The sequence below is a fragment of the Eleginops maclovinus genome, chromosome 2, assembly GCF_036324505.1.
Source record: "Eleginops maclovinus isolate JMC-PN-2008 ecotype Puerto Natales chromosome 2, JC_Emac_rtc_rv5, whole genome shotgun sequence".
Taxonomy (NCBI): domain Eukaryota; kingdom Metazoa; phylum Chordata; class Actinopteri; order Perciformes; family Eleginopidae; genus Eleginops; species Eleginops maclovinus.
The window spans coordinates 19,980,957-20,006,024 of NC_086350.1; the positions used below are offsets into that span (position 1 = coordinate 19,980,957).

The 25,068-nt window shown below is 41.8% G+C and overlaps 4 protein-coding genes across 4 annotated transcripts; 2 read left to right on the plus strand and 2 right to left on the minus strand.

The window, feature by feature from the left end:
* Positions 1-176: 176 nt before the first annotated feature.
* Positions 177-4,629, minus strand: LOC134875830 (RIB43A-like with coiled-coils protein 2). Its single transcript, XM_063900507.1, has 7 exons — positions 4,191-4,629; positions 4,009-4,090; positions 3,339-3,659; positions 2,729-2,847; positions 990-1,199; positions 750-916; positions 177-662 (listed from the first exon to the last, which is right to left on the minus strand). Exons 1-7 carry the CDS (start codon positions 4,305-4,307, stop codon positions 593-595), a joined length of 1,086 nt encoding a protein of 361 aa, XP_063756577.1. The 5' UTR covers positions 4,308-4,629; the 3' UTR covers positions 177-592.
* A 2,165-nt stretch (positions 4,630-6,794) lies between these two features.
* LOC134880089 (zinc finger protein 862-like) lies at positions 6,795-8,946 on the plus strand. Its single transcript, XM_063906804.1, has 3 exons — positions 6,795-7,499; positions 7,646-7,866; positions 8,045-8,946. Exons 1-3 carry the CDS (start codon positions 6,795-6,797, stop codon positions 8,931-8,933), a joined length of 1,815 nt encoding a protein of 604 aa, XP_063762874.1. The 3' UTR covers positions 8,934-8,946.
* A 1,145-nt stretch (positions 8,947-10,091) lies between these two features.
* LOC134878934 (probable polypeptide N-acetylgalactosaminyltransferase 8) lies at positions 10,092-24,915 on the minus strand. The gene is given in 14 exon segments (XM_063905120.1): positions 10,092-11,548; positions 11,930-12,100; positions 12,194-12,243; positions 12,246-12,285; positions 12,450-12,587; positions 12,928-13,040; positions 13,043-13,072; positions 13,075-13,111; positions 13,715-13,829; positions 13,982-14,179; positions 22,143-22,329; positions 23,172-23,338; positions 23,534-23,882; positions 24,667-24,915. Coding segments are annotated over 14 exon segments (1,893 nt in total). The 5' UTR covers positions 24,845-24,915; the 3' UTR covers positions 10,092-11,428.
* Positions 20,341-21,886, plus strand: LOC134878941 (uncharacterized). Its single transcript, XM_063905132.1, has 2 exons — positions 20,341-21,528; positions 21,769-21,886. The coding sequence occupies exon 1, from the start codon at positions 20,392-20,394 to the stop codon at positions 21,217-21,219; it is 828 nt and encodes a 275-aa protein (XP_063761202.1). The 5' UTR covers positions 20,341-20,391; the 3' UTR covers positions 21,220-21,528; positions 21,769-21,886.
* Positions 24,916-25,068: the final 153 nt, after the last annotated feature.

The following is a 25,068-nucleotide window of genomic DNA, read 5'->3' on the forward strand; positions in this document are numbered from 1 at the left end:
AATTTGAGTCAAACTGTGTACTTTAACTTCACTACATGTATTTCATAGCTTTAGTTACTTTGCAGATTTGGATTATAATGTGAAATATAATCACCACTTAAATCAGACTTTAGTTAAACCAGAGTAAATTCACAAGCTGCCCTGCAGTATACAAAGTCATTCAAACTAGCTGCACCTTTACCAGCTTTGAGAACACTTTAATGATCATTAATGCAAAAAACATATCATTTATTATTCTGAAATGGACCAATCTGCATAATGACTACTTAGTATACACTAGTATATTCATTCTAATACTTTTGTACTTCTACTTGGGTAGCGTTTTGATTGCAGGACTTTTACTTGTAACTGAGTATTGCTTCACTTCTTTTACTCAAGTACAAGATCTGAGTACTTCTCCCACCTCTGTAAAAAGGGGCATAGCTGACGATGTAACCCAGAAAACACCTCACTGAAAACACAAAGTTTATCATTTCATTCTTTGGCTCACTTTTGCAACAGTAGCCGAGATTGATTAAAAACAGCTCTTCAGTTTATTCAGTGTTCTTCTCATGTGGCTTCATCATCAGCAGCCACTGTTATGAGTCATCGGTCATCTGCTGCAGGTGTTGAATTTGGAGAAGAAGCTGTCATCAATGCTTCCTCTTTCAATGTCCGGTTCTCTTGAAACGACACAGTTCAGAAACAGAGTGAGACAATCGTTTATTTTTGTCTTAATACTGTGTGTGTAGAAGTGAGTGAACACTAACTGTTGCTTGTGTGTCTGGGCCAGCATGACGTTCGCGCTGTCCACGCGTTGTCTACGCTGCTTGTCCAGTCTTGCCTGCTGCCTCTCTAATAAGAGAGCGGTGCGAGCCGAGTCCAGGCGGACGCGATCACGTTGCTCCTCGTCTCGCTTTTTCTCTAATTCCACCCTCTGCAGACAGAGCAACATTTTAAAACTTTGATAAAGAGCGTGAGTTTTGAGAATATTTCTTCCCTTATTTGACCTTTTTCTCCTCGATCTGATATTTCTGGAACTGGATGATCTGCTGCAGGTTCTCCAGAGGTGCTTTCCTGTCACTGCTAGGGCAGAGACCAGGCACTAGGGGGTGCTGGAGTGCAACATCTGTCAGCGGCTCTTGCAGGTTGTTCATCCTGGCACCTGCTACACCGCCTCTGACATCACGTTCCCCATCATGGCGACGTTTCTCTTCTATCTTTGAATTTAAGAAGTCAATGGGATAAAAGTTTCTCAGTTTTAATTTAAAATCTGAATGCAAAACCATACAACAACGAATTCAACTCATACGAACCTGGAGCCATTTCTACTTAAAGGGAAATTAAGGGGAAAGTATACATTTCTTTCATTTCTGACATTGTTTTCAAAAAAACAATAAAAGATCTGAAAAGTTCCATATATATGTCCGAGGGCCTTAATGGTAAATTATATATTTTTTAATATAATTTAATAAATTAAGATGATTTTTTTTGTTTAAATTTGTTTTCATATTCTTTGAATTTAAGAATTTAGAATATATTAACTTAATATCTTTGAATCAGTTAAATTAACTGAGCAGATCACAATCATATTTCTTATTGTCACATACAGTATATGTCACTCCAGACATTTCTGAGACATTTTAGGGTGAAAGTAATAGGACTTGTTATGTAAGCATTATATTTCTTAAATTGCTTGAATCTGACCTTAAGCAACAAAAAACAAGCTTTTGAAATGTAGCTAGTTCAGTCACATGTGATAGCCTGGCACACTGACATTTTGGACAAGTTATGGCAACACAAAATCACATGACCTGGCCCATGACCCACAATGATGTTCAGTATGTGTCACTTAGGGACTCAGAGTGGAGATGTCAATAAGATTGGAGGTCTGAAAAAACACTGCATCTTGTTTGTTATTTTGACCAGATGTCATTGTGTTAAAATACTCTCTAAATGACTATATGTATTTGATACTTGTTTGAAATGTTGTCAGTAGTTATATGGTTTATGGTTAGGGTTTCACAGTTGAGTTTGAAGAAGTTGCATTGCATGAGGATTGTAATTTCAGGGAGGCCGTTGGAGGGAGTGGTGAGTATTGCAGTGTTGAGATTAGATTAGATTCAACTTTATTGTCATTGCACAGAGTACAGGTACAATGAAATGTAGTTAGCATCTAACCCGAAGTTCAAAACAGCAGAAAGTGCAGAGTTTTCATAGTGTAATATACAGCTCAGGAGGATTTGTCACATTTTTCATGGGCGCAACCCATATACTCAGCTCTGCTGCTCCTCCCACAAATGCATGTTCCTCACAAATCTGGCACCATTTGAAAGGTAAGAAAACAGGCTTTCCAACGATATACCATTTATTGCCAAGAAGCATTGTTACAATAAAGAAATAAGCTACCAAACACACATTTCCTTACTTTTCGTGTTAAATGTATATACTGTGTATACACCAAACATTGTTTTCCGAACTCTTCCTTTGTTAAAACATTTCAAATGTGTTTTTTAAAAATGAATATGAACTTCTTTTCTTTGCATTATTGGGGGTCTGAAAAAACACTGCAGCTTTTTTGTTATTTTGACCAGATGTCAACATTCTCTCAACTAATTGTATTTCACACTTGTTTGAAATTGTGTCAGTAGATATTGAATTAAACTAAAATACAGATGTTTTACTCAAACACAATCCTGTATACTATACATGCATGTATTCAAAGCAAGTTTGACCACCTGTACATTACCTTGGCCAGATTGTACTCTTTAGTGGCGACAGTTTCTGCTTTTCTCCTCTGCATCTCAATGCCCTGAAGCTGCAGAGCTTTTTTGTCCATGTACGCTCTGCTTTGCTCACAGCGATGCTCTGAAAAACAGCAGTAAAGAAGAACACAGGTCACGTTTCATGCATGGGAACTGATCCTAGTATTTAATTAATTGATCTGTTTGCATCCTCAAATTTAAATAATCAGTATTTCATTTCACTCTACAGTATTTAATTACTAATAACATTGTGTTCTTGTTTATCTGTATATAGACTCCTGCATTTACTTGTTCACTTGTAACATTCTCTGCAACATTTACCTTATTGTATTTCATTTATTTATTTGTATTTATATAGTTTACTTCATCTACAATACTTGCACATTGGTCTTAAAAGATAATCTTGCACTATTTTATTTTTCTCTGTTTCTTCTTGCACTATTTCTGGTTTTATGTCTTATATATATTTGCGGTGTATTGTTGAAAGAGCCTGGGACATTTTCATTGCCATATCCACACTGTAGCTACTGTGCATATGTCAATAAAGCCTTTTGAATCTTTGAGTCTTGATTCTAGTATGGGATCACAACCTACCCTCCATTTTCCGTCGCTGCCTTTCTGCTGCTCGCTCCCCCTGCTGCTGGAGGAGCCACTCTCGGAGCTGTTCCCTCTGTCTCTGTCGCCTGCTCTCACTGTCGGGGTCCTCGCCCAACAGGCCAGGAAGCATCATCAGTGCGTCACCTGGGTCTGTGTTTCCACAGCGGTCCGGGGCACTCAGGTCATAATCGCGCTGACACAGAGGCTGCTGGTACTGAAGCCGGTAGTCGACGATGGTCTTTGCTACCGCACGCTTCTCTTTCACTTCTCTGCTGTGCAGGAGGCAAGCTACTTTGTTATTATGAAGCATTTCAGCATCTGTATAGAGGACACATGTCAGAGGCATTACAGTCAGGGCTAGTAGTGATGGATATCTATTTACAATTAGGTCAGCAGCTTATAAAAAAAGTCACCAATATCAGCCCAGATTATTGAATATGTGATTAAAATATTTTACTTTTTAAATCACATTTAAAGAGATTTCTGATAACCAAGCAATTAACTCATGAAAAGTATTTTTTAGTGTTTAGTGTTTTGTTAGTTATCTGAATAATTCAGTGTTCACATTAGATTACTTGTTCACAGTGGATTATTTCAACGTTTGTTAAGGTACTGCTATCTAGCGATAGCTAGTCAGGAAACATTAGCAAACGTTAAGCTAAATCACCACGAGCGTTTTGTTCCACTTTTGCTGCTTCTTCTTGTTTCTCTTTTTCTTTCATCTGCGAGTTTAATGCCTCCTTGTCAACCTATGATACAGACATCGGTCGTGACAGAACAGTTACATTATGCTTTAGCATCATGTGGTTAGCATATTTGTACAAAAAACACTAACAAATGTTTGCTTACCCCGAACATCCTCACTTTGTCATTAAAAATCCTCTCTCGTCTTTCAGTCTCGTCATTGCGTCGCCTCTGCAGACTTGTGTTTGCTAAGCGGTCTGAGGCTAAATCGAAGTTGAACATTTTGATGGTAACCTAACGAAATGCAGTGTTAAACTTGGAACAAGCTCCTGTCCTAGGCCACGAAAAAACGTAGCTTCGATGTAAACACACAGGGTTGCTAAGAAACCAGAATTCGTGAGCGTTTGTAAAATGTCCACTTTTTCCTGGAGAAGTGTTTCATGAAGACACCTGCAAACCTATTGAACCGCTGTACAGTAATACATACAGAGGTGGGAAAAGTACTTGAGTAAAAGTACATGTACCAGAGTGTAGGGATGCTCGGTTCCAAGTAAAAGTCCTGCATTTAAAATGTTACTCAATTAAAGTACAAAAGTGTTTGCATTAAAAAATATATATATCTTGCATTAAGTACCACAATTAAAATAACTCATGATGCAGATTGGTCGATTTCAGGATAATACATATTATACATTTGGTAACAATTATTGATCATTAAAGTGTTATCAAAGCTGGTAAAGGTGGAGCTAGTTTTAATGACTTTGAATACTGCAGGGTAGAACATGAGTTCACCCCAGGTGTAACTAAAGTCTGATTAATGTTGATTATAATTCACATCATTAATCCAAATGTGCAAAGTAACTAAAGGTATTTAACACATACTGGAGTTAAAGTACACCTTGTACCTCTGCATTATGGAGTAGAAGTACAAAGTAGCATAAAAGTTGAAATACTCAAGCAGTACAAGTACCTCAAAACTGTTTACTTGATTAAATGTACTTTCAAAGTAATTAATCAATAAAAGCGGTTGAAATGTTGTCAGCAGATATTGAATTAAACTAAAATATAGATCTTTACTCAAACACAATCCTGTAAATATTAAATCCAGAGACCAGGGTTCGAAATAACGACACGCCAGCAAGCCCGGGTCTAGTAACTTTCTTACCGGGCTAGTAACTCTATGCACTTGCCTGCCCGTGTGTCTGGCAATTTTACAGCCCCTTTGCACGGAGCGTCTATTACAAGCATTACGGCCGTCATCGCGAACCTATTTTTGCTATTGTAAACCTCTCTTGCACAACATAAGATTGGTCTTATTTCGCACACGCTGCATTCGTGTCTTAATAATTTGTTTATTCAAATGTTTTTGTCCCTTCTGATAACCCGTAGGGTACATGCTGTGTGTTGCCCACGATAACATGTAATAAAGTTAGCGTTCAATCTTATAGGTAAGCCACGTCATTTTACGGTGAACATAATCTTGGTTTTAGAAGTTAAGGTCACACAGGAGTATATTTGTAATGAGTTTGCCTGAATGCTAATCGTGTACACTGTTAAATGTTGGGTGATTTGTATAACTAGCACTTTTAAATCATTTGTAAAACATAAAAAATGGATGGAGATGTCAATGAGGAGATGTTAGATCTAGCAGTGACATACGGTGAGGTTCGTGGCTGGCGAGGCAGACACTTCCACTTTCAGTCAGATTTACGAGTAGGCCTATCTTAATCACTATAAAATCTGCCATTTTGACGAACAAGGTCATAAACGTCAAAGACATAACGTAGCCTCATAACGTAGCTCAGATCAACGGCAGAACAAGCATAACCCCGACTGGTGCGCTCTCGCACGTCCCCCTCATTGAGGCAGAGCTAGCTACTGTGTTTGCCTCCCTTCTGCGTTTTCACTGCAGTTGGTCTAGTAATGGCCCTATTCACTTTTGATTTTATTTAAGGTTTGTCTTAGGGATTTCGCAGATTATTATACAAAAAAACTCCAAACTCCATACACCCACCATAATAATAATAATAGGCCTATAGAAAAAAAAATGACTATAACAAGTCAACAAGTTTAGTAGTCCAAGGGCTTGGCCCTATACCACATTTAGCTCTGCCTCCTCTGCCTCCCCTGACTGCAAGTCTGTGAGTAATAGTAGTAATATAATCAGAACTAGCATTAAATGTACTGTATAAAGAATGAATAAATACATGTTCACAATCAATCTTATAGATGCTGTGCAAGAGAGGTTGACAATAACAAAGCAAAATCATGCTCCGTCAGTGGTGTGGTCTCACGCCTAACCAACCACCTGAAAAGAAAAAGAAAATGGATTTAAAGGAAGTGAATAAGGCATACGATGCCACTAAAAGGAAACGAAGTGTAGTGCCTGCATGGAAAGCAGAATTTCCTTGGTTGATTGTGGACGAAAGTGAAACTTTATTCTGCCTGCCATGTCAAACTGTATACGGCCCCCATGCTGAAACCCGACAACAGAGGGATATCTTCAGAAAGCGAAGTCAAGGTTCCTTTGTCAAAGGGTGTCAAAACCTGAAGCATGACACTTTAGTCTGTCACCAACGATCTGACGGCCACAAGGAAGCCCAGGAGAAGTATGAGGCCAGGAATAAGAAGAAAGGTGAGAGCATAGCCGAGAAGACCATTGAGACTTTGAATACTAAAGTATTTCAGAAGCTCAAGATACTCTTCATAAATGCCCACGCCCTTGCCATGCACTGCAGACCAGTTTCTGATTTCAAATGGATGTGTGAGATGGATGAGAAGAAGGGCCTGGATCTCGGCAGCACCTACAGAAATGAAAAGAGCTGTAAGGAGTTTTTGGTTGCTATAGCCGAAATCACCCGTCTAGCAATTGAAGACAAGGTAAAGAGTGCTAAGTTTATCACAATAATGTCCGACGGATCAACAGATGTCTCTGCCACTGAACAAGAGATTGTTTACTTGCACTTTGCAGTGGATGGCAAGACTCACTGCAATTTCCTTGGACTTGTACAGTGTGACAAACCAGATGCCAATGGCATCTATGATGCTATAATGCAAGCTGTAAAGCTCCCGGGGATCCCAAAGGAAGAAATGATGAAGAAGATTGTGGGATTTGCTGGCGATGGGGCGGCTGTCAACACCGGGAAAAAGGCTGGGGTGATCGCTCTCATGCGGGAAAGAATCAGTGGAGACATACTGATGGTGCAGTGCATGGCCCATAGGGTGGAATTGGCCTTCAAAGAAGCCATGAAACAAGCCTCTTTGTTCATCAAAGTCTATGTCCTCTTGGATGCTCTGTACAAGCTTTACAGGATCCCTAAACAGGCCGCTGGTTTGAAGGCAGCTTTCAGTACCACCAACATCTCCAAGATCTGGCCTGTCCGAGTTGGAGGAACGCGCTGGGTTAGCCATACCCACACAGCACTGCAAAACATGTTGCGTGGTTACCGTGCAATTGTTCTTCATCTCAGTCAAGTAAGACATTTGATAATAATAACATGTTATTAACAGCCCGATGAACTTTCTGTTGCATGAATGATATCATCTGATATCCACTGTGGCAACATATTGAAATACATTTTTGTAAATTGAAATAAAAAAAAATATTAAATGAATTGCAGGTTGCCACCACCAGGACAGCTAGTGGTATGCAAGCAAAGGCAAAAGGTCTCCTGAAAACGCTGCGCTCCAAAGATGCCATGACTTTTGCCCACTTCCTAAGTGACATTCTGGCCGTTCTCTCCAAACTGTCGAAGACGCTGCAGCAGAGAGAAGTTTGTACCTATCATGTACATGAAGCACTGAAGGCCACAATGACCAGCATCAACAAATTCAAGGACCGGTAATATAGATACATTGCTCATTAAATCATGAAGTCATTTCCTGCTCTAATTAGTTGTTTAACCACTTGCTTATTTACGTAAATGCTCTTTGCTATTGCTGGTTCTTTTGTAAATCACAACTGTTTTATGCCTTTATTTTTGGTGGTGATGGTTTTGGTGCTGGTTTCACTATTTCAGGGCAGGACCTGAGCAGCGGAAACTCCAGCAGGGAGACTGTAACTCCTTTGAAGGTCAGACCCTAACAGGGGTAGACCACTCTTCAGGCCAGATTGAGAAGGTCGTTGAGGCATTGGTTGGTTCACTAGCCCGGAGATTCAGTGACATGGGAGGTGAAGTCCTCAAAGCTACAAAAATAGCGGACATGCAGTCATGGCCTCAGGAGCATGAAGATGATTTTGGGGATGACTTCATTGGAGTGATTATCGACCACTACAGGGAGCACTTCGACAATGTTGGAGTAGATGTAAGTGCAATCGAAGCAGAGTGGACCTCCCTCAAACAAGCATTGTACGAAAACCAGGGGAACAAGATTCACTCCATGTCCTGGCCATCTGTGTTTGAGCTTTACAAGAGCACGTTTCCAAATATCCTGCATGTAATTGATCTGGTCTTATCACTCCCTGCCGCCACCTCTGAGTGTGAGAGAGGATTCTCTCAAATGAAGATTACCAAGTCCCAGTACAGGAATAGACTGAAGGCTACCACCATGACAATGCTCATGACAATTCAGCTGCACTCAGAACCTACAAAGGATTTTGATCCATCATCTGCCATTCACCAGTGGAATCAAAACCACAATCGCAGACCCAACTTCATGGAGGGAAGAAAGAAAGGCAGAATGGCAGCTTTGGAGGGAGCCAAACAAGTGCAGGAAGAGATTGATGGAGTTGACGGAGTGGATGGTGCTCAAATGGTTGCTGAAGCTGCTGGGGGTGCAGTAGTTGAAGCTGAAACCAAGGAGATAAACTCTGATGACTCAGACTGGTTTACAGACATGGAGGATAATGTAGATTCTGACGATGGTGAGATGGAAGATAGAGGTCTTGTTGGTGAGGATGAGGAATGATTGTGGTAGTCTGTTGTAGACCAATTATTACTGCTATTACAGCAAGTATTACGGTTTGTATTACCATTTTGCCTAAATGAACTGATGTTGATCGTTTGATCCACTGCTAATATTGTTCATGTCCCTTGTTCTCAGTCTGTTGTTCTACTTTAATAAATTATTGTTTGTAATCTGCTGTGTTTTTTCTTTGAAGAAAATGTAAAGCGCTGTCACTTATAGTATACTGATAATACAATCATGCCAAAAATAGCTGAAAACACAAATACAAAATAACAATAATGTCCAATTTGATCTTTTCTGAGCTGAAAGTCCGCCAAATCGCTTTTTTTATTATTATTATTATGAAAATTGTGGTGTATGATGTGAAAACGTGATGCGCGTGCCTACGACATACATTGATTTGCTTGGTCTAGTAACTTTACACCAGGGCTAGTAACTTTTGAAAGTTACTAGCCCTGTGGTCTAGCTCCTATTTTGGCCGAATTTCATACACTGCAGAGACGCTGACATTTTTATGTTTTTTCTTGATTTTTCCAGAGCTGTGGATGAATAATATTACCAAGGTTAAGAAAGCAATTCTAAAAATAGCTCACATTTTACTGCTGCCAACAGCAGTACATTACTTTTCTCCTGAGCTTGTACTCCTGTCTTGTTTCTTCAAACTAATGCTACTGTAGGTCATACTCAGTAAAATCATTTATATATATATATATATATATATATATTAGTATTTCAGCAATTCTCTTAACACTTGTAGTGTCAGTCTGCAGACCACTGCCATTGATTACATTCAGCGTCTCTTACTGATGCTCACCATGTGTCCCTCGTTTCAATTTAAAAGTATAAATTGTAATTCCGTAGTCCTTTTTTTGTTTTGTTCATTGGTCATAGGTGTCGCTGTTACAACTAGCGACATAACAGTGCCTACCGACCACGTTTGAAAAAGTGACACTGTATCACTCGCCGTTTAGGTTACAAAAATAGTTGCGGCTGCTATTATCCTAAAGATGGAGGACTTGCTGTTCATGACGTCAAATTCCCAATATCGGCATCAGGGCAGCTTTTGGGCTGTACAAGCTATATAAGCAATAACTTTCTTTCAATACCAAAACAAAAACTTTATAAAGATAAACCAATTCAAGCATAAACTTTTTTCCAAATGTAGATTTATTTAAACGTAGGCCTCTGTCCAGAACACTTTTTTTGGAATCCATTGAGTTGAACTGTGAATACAAAAAACTACCAACCATGGTTTGTAAATACACAAAAACATAGCTCCTCTTTTCTTAGCGGTATATACACTCAACATAAAGAATACATATTCACTCCAAAAAAAAAAGCCTGAAAAAACAAAAAAAACATCCATTCTGTAAAAACAATTTAAAATGATAACGCTTATTAGATGTAAATGGCCAGTGGTAATGAACCCAAATACCTTCGATCTGAATAAGTTACATCAGATAACAGAAGTAAAACCTGACAAACATTTAATGACCAAATGCCATAGTACATTCATTTAAAGCTGTTCGCAACCCATTCATTAACATTGTTTTTGTAGAAGGTATACTGTAATTCTGTTAGCTGTGGACTTGTTAAACCTGTCTTGTTAACAGTCACTTCCTCCATGCATGCCATTTTTTATTTTTCACTTAACTGCTCTTCTCCCTTATGATTTGAATTTCTCTATTCAAATGATAATGCAGTGTAAATAAGAAATTACCAAGAAAACATTTATATTTCTAGACAAGATTTTCACAAGACAGCAGGTATTGCATTAAAATGCTTCTATATGTGGCATTTGTAACAGGTGGCTGATTTTGATAGAAGTACAACAGGGTCACATTTAATCACAGCAACGCAATGAAAGCACTTGCATCTATCTGATAGCATTTGGTGTTGTAAACACAACTACCGTTGAAGAAGCTCAGGAAATATCTTCTACATTTGCATTAGCCTCTGCATTGCATATCATATATTTAGTGTCCTGAGTGAAAGATTGCAATGATGAAAATGAGCTGAATTGCATTTTTAAATTGTGTTTCAGCCTGATGTAACTGCTGCCTGTCAAAAATCCCCGAATGAGAACTACTGAGAAACATAATGTCTATCACTAGCCAGGGTTCTGCTCATAACAGCACCAAGGCCATTACATTTTAAAAGGAACAGAACCAAATCAAATGTTATTTTACATTGAAAACAATGCCATTCTCTGGTCCAATCAGCCAGTTCAGTTTTGTATAGTCAAAACAAAGACAAAAATGGCAGATGAAGTAAAACTAATTACTTGCAGAGATAAAGGCTATTTACACACATCAGAAATACAGTACTTAGGGAAAAGACAATACATTTAAGATAAGATTTATCAATATACTTTTAAGATCTCAAATATCGTACCTTTAATTATATGCATGATAGAGTTAATGACTTTCTTCAAAGACTGACCGAGGAGCATAGAAGTGCACTTCTTGTTGGCTGCAAACACACACAGACAGACTTTAAAAGTCTTTGATTACGTGTTGGACTTCCCATCTTTGGCCAGAGCACTCCTGAATTATTAGTGTATCCTTTTTAATCTCCAGACATCTTTTTGTCTCTCTGTTCTTTAATTCCTTGCCCTAGAAAAGAGAATACATGTAAACAGTAGGTATACACAGTACGACATCATTAAACAGATCCAGACAACTGCAACATTTGGAGCAGTGAGTCACCATGAACTCACCCACCATATCATTTCAAGAGGGTGGTACATACCAAATAATGCCAACTACATGCATTTTCAGATTTGTTGAATAGATTGGTAATACAATACAATTTCAGGTAAGAAAAAAAACACCAAAGATTAGAAATGAACAACATAACACAACTTAGAGTTAAAATACACGTTGTTAATTATAAATAAAAATGTGAATTTGAACACATTATGCTTCACTGGTTTTTATTTGGATGCTATATTTTGAATACAGGGCTTTTACTAGATCACATTTCAATAACAGTACCTGAGTGAAGTCCCAGTAGATCCCCATTTTTTTCTGCAGAGCCTCTTTGCAGTTGTAAAGTCCTGGCTCTGTTTCTTTATTCCCAATGTCAGTTATACACCGGTTGTCATTGTACTTGTGGGACTTGATGCCTCCAATGTAGAGCTCACCGTTTGAGCGATAATAAGTCATCTAAAAAGTATTTTTTAAAAGCAGTTTAGGCAGATAAATAAGCACAAAGACTAAGGATTAATCTTGACAACCACTTTTGTAATCTTAATTTACCTGAGGTCCATAGTAGTAGCAATTGTAGGCGATTGGTGTGTTTCCAGGACTGGGCCTTGGTCCAAGCACATATTGGCGTCAAGATTCTTCATCTACAAATGGTGGAGGAAAATTTATAAATTGGGAGATCAAATGTAGAAATCACTGCTGGGTGTGTGTTTTAATGATTAACTTCTACATACCAGAGTTACTCATTAAAACACACACCCAGCAGTAGTTTTAACACCATTAAAGGATTAAATTAAACTAGGCTTACTCCTCCATAGGCAACTAGGTTGTCCAAGGGGTCCAACTTGGGATACACATTTTCCAGGTACCATTTGAAGGGTTTACAGTTCAACCTTTTCCTTAGTTCTTTCCTCTCAGTGACATCACCGATGTCAATTCCATGATTCTGCAGAGAGTATGGTGTAAATGGTTAAGTGATTGAAATTCACTCAAAGATGCCCCCTTTGTTGTCAGAAGTAAAGGAGGCATGGGGAATTTCAATCATAGAAACAGAAAAAAACACCAAGTAAATTAAGTTTTTAGCTCCATTTTTGGAGACTATACACTTCTTTGGACGGCAACATTAGTTTTTTGTCAACTCTTGGCACACGATGGTGATTGAAATGCATTATAATTTGGGGGTCATTTCACAATGAAAACAGCAACTTATTCACTATTTACTTTTAGTTTGAAGTCCCACAAAATGTCGCTAAGTGCCAAATGTAGTTTTCCCACAAATGAAGTACCTCGAATGGCAAGTTCCAAGCCAAGTTGACATTGTGTTTGTATTCATCCATCCACACTTCTGCTACCCTCAAGGCATTTCTCCTCATGGCTACAGATAGATCAGGCATGTAAGCTTGTGGGCCCTCTCAATGTGGGCGATCTTGAGCATGGAACTACCTCAATACTGCCTCCACATGTCCACACCTATACGAGAAAAAAAACAAACATGTTATCCTTTATACTACTTCATCAAATACAGTAATTGCTCTGTACTAAATAATATGTGTGCAGGCGTGAAGTACACAGTTTGTAGGACACCATCTCTTCCTAGTAAAGTTGCCAGACAACCAGCAAAGACTTCAGGAAGTTACCGCTAAAGAAATAGCCACTGTCCATATCTTTATCCTCTGTAACATAACTGTTCACCTCACAATCATTAAGACAAAGTGACTGGGGTATTGGTGCTTAAAACAGTATTTAATTGGATTTTACTGTACAATATGTAATCTTTATTCTTACATGTTGTTATTGTAAATGTAAATGTACATAGAATCCTGCATAAACTTGGTCACTTTCAACATTCCATGCATAATTAAGCTTATTGTTGATATTTGTTTTTCTGACATGTACTTTTAGACTGGTCTAGCAACATAACCTGCACTATTTTATCCTGCTCATGTTGCGTTATGTTTGCACTGATTTGCCATACACTTACACTGTAGCTACTGTGCATATGATAATAAAAACTCTTGAACCTAAAGCCTGAGACTGCCTCGGATTTGATTTTGAATAGCGACGCTTACTCACACGAATTCCCAGCTCCACATTTTCTCCACCGTACACTTTCATTCCCTCGTCGAGGACTCCAATTTCTCCTAGATACTTCCTGTCAGCCACTAGGATTCCCATGACAGAAGGACTCCTGAAACAAAAGAAGTAAACTGTGACTAGTGTATCACATGAAACATTTTACAGTGGACCATAAAAGTTCAGCTTATGAATCATCAAGAAGGCCTCATCCATGTTATATTTGATTGGCACATGTAAAACGAGACTGATTACACTTTTACTTACTTTCCAGGCAGTGAGCCGTCACTGAGTTTGTAATAATCGTCGGAAAAACTCTCATACATGCACCATAAAGCCCAATCGAAGGCATGTGCTGCTGGTTCGTATGGAGAAATTGTAAGGTCATCATAGTTGACTTTGTCAAACACAGGGGACGTCACCACGGTTCGGTCAGCCTTGATCTGCGTCAGCAGAGGTTCAGCCCTGCGTGAGGGAAAGGAAGGGAGGAGAGCAGGTTCACTCTTCACTGTGCTCATTTGTCGTGCCCTGAAATCCAGTCTACTTTAGCGATTTGCTTCAATTACTTAAGAATGGAATTTTGCATGTGTTGCAACCTTCTGCTCTTTATCATTTCAGGGACTTCGGTAACTAAGTTTGAAAAAAAGCCACCACATACTTTTATGATTCAAGTGAACAAGAGATAGAGCTTTCATACTCTGAAAACCACATCCACTTTAAACCAAGTTGCATAGTGTCAGAATCGATAGACAACAGAAACATTGTTAGCCTAAAACAGACATTTTGACAAAATGCTTGAGTGTCAGAATGCCACCACTTTCATTTTCTTCCTGCTGATGCCTCTCTTCGTAAACTGCGACAAAAAAAATTGGCAGCCAAAATAAGCTTTTGCGGCAGTTTGCGAGCAGACGGAATTGGAAACAACCCCCAAAGTCTCTTTCATTTGCTGTGTTAATTAATTAATAAGTCTGACATTTAATCTCTTTGATAAAGTAAATGTGCTGGACTGGGTTTATTTTACAAGTAATTAATGTGCATTTCCTACTCCTGCCACTAGGTGGTGTCTTTGCTTTGGGGTTGGGTTTAACATTTGGGCAGTCATATTGAAATTCATGATAGTCATGTGACACTTACAGGAAGTCACCTGGAATGCTTTGTTTATCAGACCAGTTTTGGCATGGTAGTGTGAGCAGCAGCTACATCTTATTCCATCCTCTTTTGAATTCACTTTATAGGAGCATCGTCTGTGAGTATCTTTGCAGGATATTGTTAGTGTAATTACTTGATGTGTTTATTTCTGCATATTTTTGTAATTTCAGCGAAGTAAGAGCAATTAATGTTTGACATGCGATTTCATATATCCAGCTAGTCACTGTAGTAACTTTCTAGGCTTGTTGTAGGCCTTATCTTTGGGGATGTGTATCTGATATCTTAGTTATTACATATTTTATGCTGATTGTGTATTTTCTTTCTTTCTTCATTTTAGTTTTACACCTTTTACATGCTGTCAGTTTGAATAAATCTACCAAATCTGACCGGTGTGTGATGGGAGTCATCTGTCTGTCTAATTGAAGAAGGGGAACTCTTTAGTGAGGGCAGAACAGTAAAAAGACGGACTCAACAGTGATTTCTACCGCAGTGAGTAAGATATCCAGCCTGTTCTGCATCTACCAGTATCAAGATGTCATTAAGAGAAGAAAAGAACTATGAAACAAGGTCAGAGTGCTCACGCACATCAAAATTATCAAAGCGCTCTGTGAGATCTTCAGCTAGCTTGCAGGCTGCATTGGAAGCACGCGCAAAGGCAGAAGGTGCACGGGCGAGAACGTTACATGCACAAAGGGAGATTGATGTTAAAGTAAAAAAGGCTCAGCTGAAAGTGGAGGAGACACGTCTTGATGCCACATTGGAAGCCATACAGCAAGAGAAGGATGCCGACGCCGCTTTTGCTGAAGCTAATGTATTGGAATCGGCAGTGGATCTGGCAGCTTTAGGGGAGCTCACTGTTCATGATGAATACCAAGGCTCATCCTATCATTCAGTTGAGAGAACAGAGAAATATGTTCAAGAACAGTATGCCTATGTGAAATCTAATGAGCGCACAGACGATCCAGAGCAGGATAAAAAGGTTGATTTTACTCCCTCAGCAGCTGTTAACCTCAACTCTAATGATGATTCTCAGAGACATCATGAGCTACCTAGGCAAAGTGAGAGGCAACGTTTATCTGTGACAGCCACAATGCCAACTGCAACAGCTGCTCATTCAAAACGGCCGCCAGTGCAATTCACACCAAAAAGAGAAAGTGAATTTATTGCACCACAACCAGCATCTGAACCAAGGAACCAATGGACACCCAGACACGATACAGCAGATTACAGCTATCCACGGGGAGGAGAATCCACTTCTAATGTATCAGTGCTAGCAAGGTTCTTAGCTCGCCGTGAGCTACTCACAGCTGGACTCACGAAGTTCAATGACAAACCCGAAAACTACTGGGCCTGGAGGTCCGCCTTCTCTAACGCTACTGAAGATCTGGGTCTGAAGCCTAGTGAGGAACTTGACCTGCTGATTAAGTGGCTTGGACCGGAATCTGCAGAGCATGCAAGGAGAGTGAGGTCGGTTCGAATCAACTACCCTGGTGAGGCCCTCAGCATGGTCTGGAGAAGACTAGAGGAGGTTTATGGATCGCCAGAGGCCATGGAGACAGCACTCTTTAACAAGCTCGAACGGTTCCCCAAGTTCTCCAATAAAGAACCCAAGCGGCTACGTGAACTAGGTGATCTTCTCCTGGAGATACAGGCAGGCAAGGAGGATGGGTTCCTGCCTGGTTTGGCTTATCTGGACACGGCGCGAGGCATTCATCCGATCCTGGAGAAATTGCCATTCAACCTGCAGGAGAAGTGGATGGTGCAAGGTACAAGGTATAAAGAAAGACACCACACCATCTTCCCACCCTTCTCAGTGTTCGCCGACTTCATTCGTGCAGAAGCAAAGATGAGAAATTCCCAACAAAATCAGCTAAAACCCCTATAGCTGTGCATAAAACAGAGGTTGACAATCCTGCCAAGGGTGATGAGACCAAGGGTTCAGACAACCCGAAGAAAGAGTGTCCCATACACAAAAAGCCCCACCCCCTACCTAAGTGTAGAGCCTTTCGAGCCAAACTGCTGGACGAACGTAAGGCCTTGCTTAAGGAGAATGGCATATGCTTCCGTTGTTGTTCCTCAACCTCCCACCAAGCTAAGGACTGCAAGGCTATCATCCAGTGCTCTGAGTGCAACAGCGATAGGCACATTGCAGCCCTTCATGCCGGCCCTGCACCATGGACAACAAAGCCAGCTAGCGGCCCCTCTGAAGAGCATGGCGGGGAGGGAGAGGAATCTACTCCGGCTTCAGTCACTACCTCAATCTGCACTGAGGTCTGTGGCGACAGCGCGGCAACCAAATCCTGTGCCAAAATCTGTCTCGTCTATGTGTATCCTAAAAACCAACCCGAGAGGAAGACAAGAGCATACGCCATCCTAGATGACCAGAGCAATAGGTCACTAGCCAGGTCATCATTCTTTGAGCTGTTCAGCATAGCTGACAACACTTCTCCCTACACACTCAAAACCTGTGCGGGTGTGTCAGAGGCTGCAGGCCGCAGGGCAAGGGGGTTCATAGTGGAGTCAGCTGATGAAAAGACCAGTCTAGCTCTGCCTACACTCATCGAGTGTGATCAACTGCCTGATAACAGGGCAGAGATTCCTACGCCAGCTGCTGTGAAGTACCATCCACACCTGAAATCCCTAACCTCCAAGATACCTCCCCTTGACCCGAGGGCCGAGATCTTACTTCTTTTAGGGAGAGACATTATTCAGGTCCACAAGGTCCTTGAACAGCGCAATGGCCCCCCACACGCTCCTTTCGCCCAGCGGCTAGCCCTCGGCTGGGTGATCGTAGGGGATGTGTGTATTAACGGTGCACACGTACCCTCACCTGTGAACACATACAGAACCTACATTCATGAGAATGGGCGTCCCAGCGTTCTGTGTCCCTGCCTCAACAAAATTGAAATCAAAGAAAAGCTCAACTACACTTGTCAGTTCCAAAGTCCTTCAGCCTCAGAGCGGCAGTCCTTACCAAGTGACAAAACGCGACTCATGGGGGAGTCCATCTTCTGCCACACAAAGGACGACGACAAGACAGCACCTTCTATGGAGGATCTTGCCTTCCTGAGGATTATGGACAAGGAACTGAAACAGGGTGAAGACAACAGCTGGCAGGCTCCACTCCCCTTCCGAAGCCCACGCCAGCGTCTGCCAAACAACCGTGAGCAGGCTAGGACCCGTCTCGCTATGGTCACCAAGACACTCAGGAAACACCCTGAGAGGAGAGAGCATTTCACTGAGTTCATGAGCAAGCTCTTCGAGAATGGACATGCTGAAGTGGCACCACCCTTACCACCAGATGAGGAGAGCTGGTATCTACCGTTCTTTGGGGTATACCACCCTCAGAAGCCTGGACAGGTGAGGGTGGTATTCGACTCCAGTGCACAACACCAAGGGGTGTCCCTCAATGATGTCCTCCTCACAGGCCCAAACATGAACAACAGTTTGCTCGGGGTACTGCTGCGCTTCAGAAGGGAGCCAGTGGCCGTGACGACTGACATCCAGCAGATGTTCCATTGCTTTGTCGTACGTGAGGACCATCGGAACTTTCTGCGCTTCCTCTGGCATCGCAATAATGACCTGGATGACGACGTCATTGAGTACAGGATGTGCGTACATGTCTTCGGAAATAGCCCGTCACCGTCCGTAGCCACATACGGGCTCCGAACAGCTGCTGCAGAGGGAGAGAGGGAGTACGGCGTAGAGGCGAGGCTGTTCGTTGAGAGAAACTTCTATGTTGACGATGGCCTTCTGTCTGTCCCTTCAGAACAGGAAGCCATCACTCTTCTTCACAACACTCAAGGTATGCTGGCCCTCTCCAACCTCCGGCTTCACAAGATCTTGTCGAACAGGGTGGCTGTGATGAGAGCCTTCCCTGCTGAAGATCTGGCTAAGGGGATGAAAGATCTGGATCTCAGCACAGACCCCATTCCCATGCAGAGAAGTTTAGGGGTGAGCTGGGATGTTTCGGAAGACGTATTCACCTTCCAAGTTGCTGATGCAGAGAAGCCTTACACAAGACGTGGGGTCCTGTCAACTGTTAACAGTCTGTTCGACCCACTAGGTTTCGCTGCCCCTGTAAGCGTTCAAGGAAGGTCCATACTGAGGGAGCTCACCACAGAGTCATGCGACTGGGACGCCCCTCTCCCTGAGGAAAAGTACAGAGAATGGAAGCTGTGGAGGGACTCTCTGAAGGAGCTTGAACAGCTCAAGATTCCGCGCCAATACACCTCCATCTCTCTCCGTCAAGCATGCAGTAAGGAGCTGTGTGTATTCTGTGACGCTTCCACCATTGCTATAGCTGCTGTCGCCTACGTGAGAACAACCGATGCAAGCAGTAATGTTGAGGTTGGCTTCATGTTTGGCAAGGCAAAGCTTGCTCCACGTCCAGAAACGACAATTCCAAGGCTCGAGCTGTGCGCTGCGGTCCTGGCTGTAGAGATTGCAGACGTGATTGTGGATGAGATGGACACCATCTTTGACGCTGTGACCTTCTACTCCGACAGCAAGGTGGTCCTAGGCTACATTCACAATGAGTCAAGACGATTCTACGTCTACGTGAGCAACAGGCTGCAGCGCATCAGGAGGTCAACAAGCCCTAAACAATGGAAGCACGTGCCCTCCAGCCAAAACCTGCAGACCACGGCTCACGATCAGTCCCAGCAGGCAGCCTAACTCACACCTCATGGCTGTGCGGACCACCATTCCTGTTGACATCAGCTGAAGCTGAACCTGCACCTAATTCCTTCAACTTGGTTGACCCCAGCTCTGACTCTGATGTCCGCCCACAGATCACTTGTCATCTCAACAGGGTTACCAGTGGCAAACTTGACCCTATGCGTTTTGAGAGGTTCTCCAGATGGCGGTCACTCAATCGAGCAGTTGCTAGGCTTGTGCATGTTGCCCACTCCTTCAACCAGGGGAGCAGATGCAAGGGTTGGCACATCCATGAAGAGCTCTGTCCCACAGAAGACTTGGAGGAAGCAAGAAACATCATAATACGGGCCGTCCAACAAGATGCCTTCGCGGAGACTTTTGATTGCATCCGGGGAGGAATAGCCATTCCTAAGCAAAGCCCACTCCTCAGCCTGTGTCCTTACCTTGACAGTGCTGGCATTCTCAGGATTGGAGGACGCCTGTCCAAGGCAAACCTGGATGGAAAAGAGGTTAGTCCTGTAATCTTACCTGGGCAGAGCCACGTCACAACCTTGCTCATCCGACATTATCATGAGCAGGTCCAGCACCAAGGGCGGCACCTCACCGAGGGTGCTGTGAGAGCGGCAGGCCTGTGGATTATCAGTGGGAAACGGCGTATCAGCAGCATCCTTCATCACTGCGTCACATGCAGAAGACTACGCAGGAAGATGGAGACTCAAAAGATGGCTGACTTACCTGCGGACCGCCTCAGCGCAGATCCTCCCTTCTCATTCGTGGGTGTGGACATCTTCGGACCATGGATGGTCACGGCACGGCGGACCAGAGGAGGACTTGCTAGCAGCAAAAGATGGGCTGTGCTTTTTACATGTATGAGCACCAGGGCCATACATATAGAAGTACTGGAGTCAATGGACTCTTCAAGCTTCATCAACGCTCTACGGCGGTTCTTCTCAGTCAGGGGGCCAGCGAAACAGATCAGAAGCGATTGTGGCACCAACTTCGTTGGGGCCTGTAAGGAGTTGCGGATGGACTCTGTGACTAGTGACAAGGAGGTGCAAGGATATCTCAGTGACAATGGGTGTAAGTGGATCTTCAACCCACCACACTCTTCCCACATGGGGGGCAGTTGGGAGCGGCTAATTGGACTGGCAAGGCGTATCCTGGACTCGATGCTGTTGAAGGCCGGCCCAGCAAAGCTCACGCATGAGGTCCTGACAACATTCATGGCAGAGGTCTCAGCGATCCTGAACGCCCGTCCACTGGTTCCTGTGTCCACAGACCCTGACTCCCCATTCATCCTGACACCAGCGACACTTCTCACACAGAAGGTCAGTGCCCTTCCTCCTCCCAAGGGTGAGTTTGACGAGAAGGACCTCTACGGCAAGCAGTGGAGGCAGGTCCAAAGCCTCGCCAACACCTTTTGGCATCGATGGAGGACAGAGTACCTCCCCACCCTGCAGAAACGCAGGAAGTGGGAAAAAGAGAAACGCAATCTGAAAGAAGGTGACGTCATCCTCCTGAAAAACGACCAGTTGCAGAGAAACGACTGGCCCATGGGCGTCATCGTCAAGACCTTCCCCGGCACCGACGGGAGGGTAAGAAAGGTGGAGATCAAGACTGCGAGGGATGGGTCAAGCAAGACCTTTCTGCGACCTGTCTCAGAGGTCGTCCTACTCCTCTCCCCAGAGACTGATTAGAGTTACCGTTCTTAGCTCCCCTTGTTAAAGGTGGCATCTTTTTAGATACCAGGCGGGGAGTGTGCTGGACTGGGTTTATTTTACAAGTAATTAATGTGCATTTCCTACTCCTGCCACTAGGTGGTGTCTTTGCTTTGGGGTTGGGTTTAACATTTGGGCAGTCATATTGAAATTCATGATAGTCATGTGACACTTACAGGAAGTCACCTGGAATGCTTTGTTTATCAGACCAGTTTTGGCATGGTAGTGTGAGCAGCAGCTACATCTTATTCCATCCTCTTTTGAATTCACTTTATAGGAGCATCGTCTGTGAGTATCTTTGCAGGATATTGTTAGTGTAATTACTTGATGTGTTTATTTCTGCATATTTTTGTAATTTCAGCGAAGTAAGAGCAATTAATGTTTGACATGCGATTTCATATATCCAGCTAGTCACTGTAGTAACTTTCTAGGCTTGTTGTAGGCCTTATCTTTGGGGATGTGTATCTGATATCTTAGTTATTACATATTTTATGCTGATTGTGTATTTTCTTTCTTTCTTCATTTTAGTTTTACACCTTTTACATGCTGTCAGTTTGAATAAATCTACCAAATCTGACCGGTGTGTGATGGGAGTCATCTGTCTGTCTAATTGAAGAAGGGGAACTCTTTAGTGAGGGCAGAACAGTAAACATTGGGATTCTTTCAGTATTGGCTTAGGAAATACATTTAAAAAAAGACCTTTTTGAGAGTAGTTTAAAAGTTTTACAAATGTGTTGACCAAACTACATCCAGAAACATTTCACCTTTCAGGAGGAAGTGTGCTTCCACTCAGCTGGCTCAAATTAAAAGTTAAAGATTTTTCTCTACAAACATAACATATTTACTGTAAATGTTTTAAATAAACTAACATACAAAAGGATCTATTTTTGCCACATCCTTACCACAGTTCATGGACTTCAATGTGTGCGTCTAGGATGGCCACCACGTCAGCAGTAGCAGCCCTCCACCCTGAAGCCCTGGCGTATGAAAGGCCTCGCTGCTCATTGTGCCTCACTCTTGTAAAGCGGAGACTTGGGTTCTGCTGCTCAAGCGACTTCACATACAAGTCAAATTCACCCTTCAGGTCCTCTTCAATTGAGAGGATAAAGTGGGAATATGTTATGACATTAGGGAATAACAGGTGTGACAGCTTTATTTTGTAACCAAAGCAAGTTTGTGATACCATTGCAATCCAATGCCACAGCACTAACATTTACAGTAAATTCTCCACCCTTCTTTACTCAACTCTACTCTTCCACTTCACTGGTGTCAAAAGCAGTTGTGTTAGCTATGTAAATTTGCAGAATTTCATAAGAAGATCGATTTCACTATTGTGTCTGTCTTGGAAATATAGTTTTACAGCAAACACCTGGATAGCATAGCTTAGTATCAAGACTGCAAAGAGGCTTGCGGATCATGGCCTTGTCCAAAATTCCCAAAGTACTAATTGCAGAAACTGTAAAGTGGACTAATGAATCTCAAACTTTGTTATTTTTTTCTACACTTACACATTTTAAAATGTGTGGTTTATTGGTGGTTATGTGCTGGAGCTTTAGCCAACTGAATTCTCATTTAAGTCGTATCCAGCACATGATCAACAAAATGTTTTTAAACTGATGAGTTATCTTTAGTTTACACGGTTGTGTTTCTTTAAAGATAACGTAACCAGTTGCCATCCTTAACTTAATATTTTATCTTACTGATATGACATTAATATTCATCTTCTGAACTCTTGCTAAGAAGTGTATTTCTTAAAATAGGAAACTACTTCTTCAAAGCTGGAGGATCATTTGACAAATTCCTTCTGGGAGATTTACAACACTTCTGAGAAAAATATATTCATTTGAATAACGATAAAAAGCATGGGCATCTGCACAAAGAAACAGGATTAATTTTTTGCATAATCTGAGTCACTTGAAACACAAACAAACCATTCGAGCTATTATCATCCACCAAAATAATCTCCTTCAGCAGGTTTTTAGGGGTGCGGTCGATGATGCTGCGCAGGGCTCGTTTGAGGATTGACAGGGCCTCATTCAGGTAGATCAACACAACCCCGATGCTTGGCAGTTCCTTTGGGTAAGTCTTTTTAAGACACCTATTCAGAAACAGAAGGAACCCTTGTCTTTTTAGCAAGCTGTGTAAATGTTTTGTCCAAACACACCTCATGGGAACCAAAAGGTGAAGCAATATCAGCAAACAAATTGGTTGAAGTATAAACAACCTTTAATCCCTGTTTGTGTACAAAGTGGCATGTTAGTTATGTCTTTATTTAGGAGATCACAATGCGTACCTTGTGTCCCTGGTATCTGTAATTTTACGATCTAAAGGAAGGCGATCGCTCAGAAAGACGTTGTAGCCGTACTTATCAAACAAACTCTGTGCCTCTCTTTGCTCATCCTCAGACAGATTCCCACCCCACTCCTTGAACAGGGGGGAGTCAGGGAAGAGTTTATTCGACTTTTTCTTTACAGGGGCCTCCTGTTTTTCCTCGATCAATGCTTTAGGTTCCTCTTTCTGCTCTGGCTGGTTTTTGACTGGTGGCTGTTCGACTTTTGCAGCTTTTCTCCTTTGGTCTACGTCCTCTTTGAGCAATTTATGCATGGTGTCCTGTTTCTGCTCAAAAGCTTTTAGTAGTTGGTCTTCACAAAACAAAAGAGCAAAATGAAAAGGAACTATTAACCATGATAATATTCATATGTTTTTTCTGAACCAATTTGGCACATTTTAAGCCATTATTGACACCTAATAGTGACAAAAATAAGCTCAGATATGGGCAAAGCGGCACATTTCAGGCAGGTTAAAAAGTATTACTGACCCCTAACAAGCGCTTAGAATTATATTGTAAGAAAAAATGTTTCACTGTTGTAAATGATAAGGTAGTTGAACACAGACAAGACAGGCAGGAAAGAATCACAAACTACTATGAATATCTTTACAAGTTAATTATCGCCAGCAATGCAGGCAGAGTAAAATAATTTAAATGTGGAGGTTGTTTAATTATTAATGCCACTGTGCTACATACTGACATTAATAACACACTGCAGACCTGCAGAATTGTCTGTGTCTAGTAAGCAATAGCACACGTACCTCAAACCTCAGTAAGCAACACATTAATATTAATCAATCAAAATGAATAAACACATTAATAAATGTTGGTTCATATTATTTCGCTCGTTTCCTTTTTGTTTTACCTTTTAAACAGTTTGCCATTTTGTCGGGCACTTTTATGTTAATAAATATATCATAGCAGATCATTTTGAAGGAAATGAGCATTCAGATGTGAAGACAAAAGCTCAGAATGTCAAATAACTTAAATTGAATCCAATTTCACATAACTGCCTTACAATTTACACCATATTCATTTTTAAAGGACTGATTAAACCTGAAAAAATAATAATTGTGAAAACCATTGCCTTAACTCACAGAGGTTGCTGACGCTTGTCTCCAGGTCAGAAAGACTCTTGATCACCTGAGGTGGTTCAATCGCTTTTTTGGACCCCGCTGTATCCTCATATCCAGACTTTATATACACGCTCACGTAGAAGATGAGCCCAATACTCATTAATAGGAGGACTGGACGCTTTAATCCTGCTCCTCTCATGCTGACAGCAGACGCTCCCACTGACCCAACACCAAGTCCAAGACAATAAAACACTTCAGACGCCCACAGTGAGATAAAACTGCACTGACGGCTCCAACTACACTGCTGGTAAAATGCACATTGGATTGTGGGTTATTTATTTGAAAGGTGAGGTGAGACATGCCCTTCACCTGCTGCTTGTGCATATTGTCCAGGTGCTCCTGATTTGATAAAGTGACGCCCCC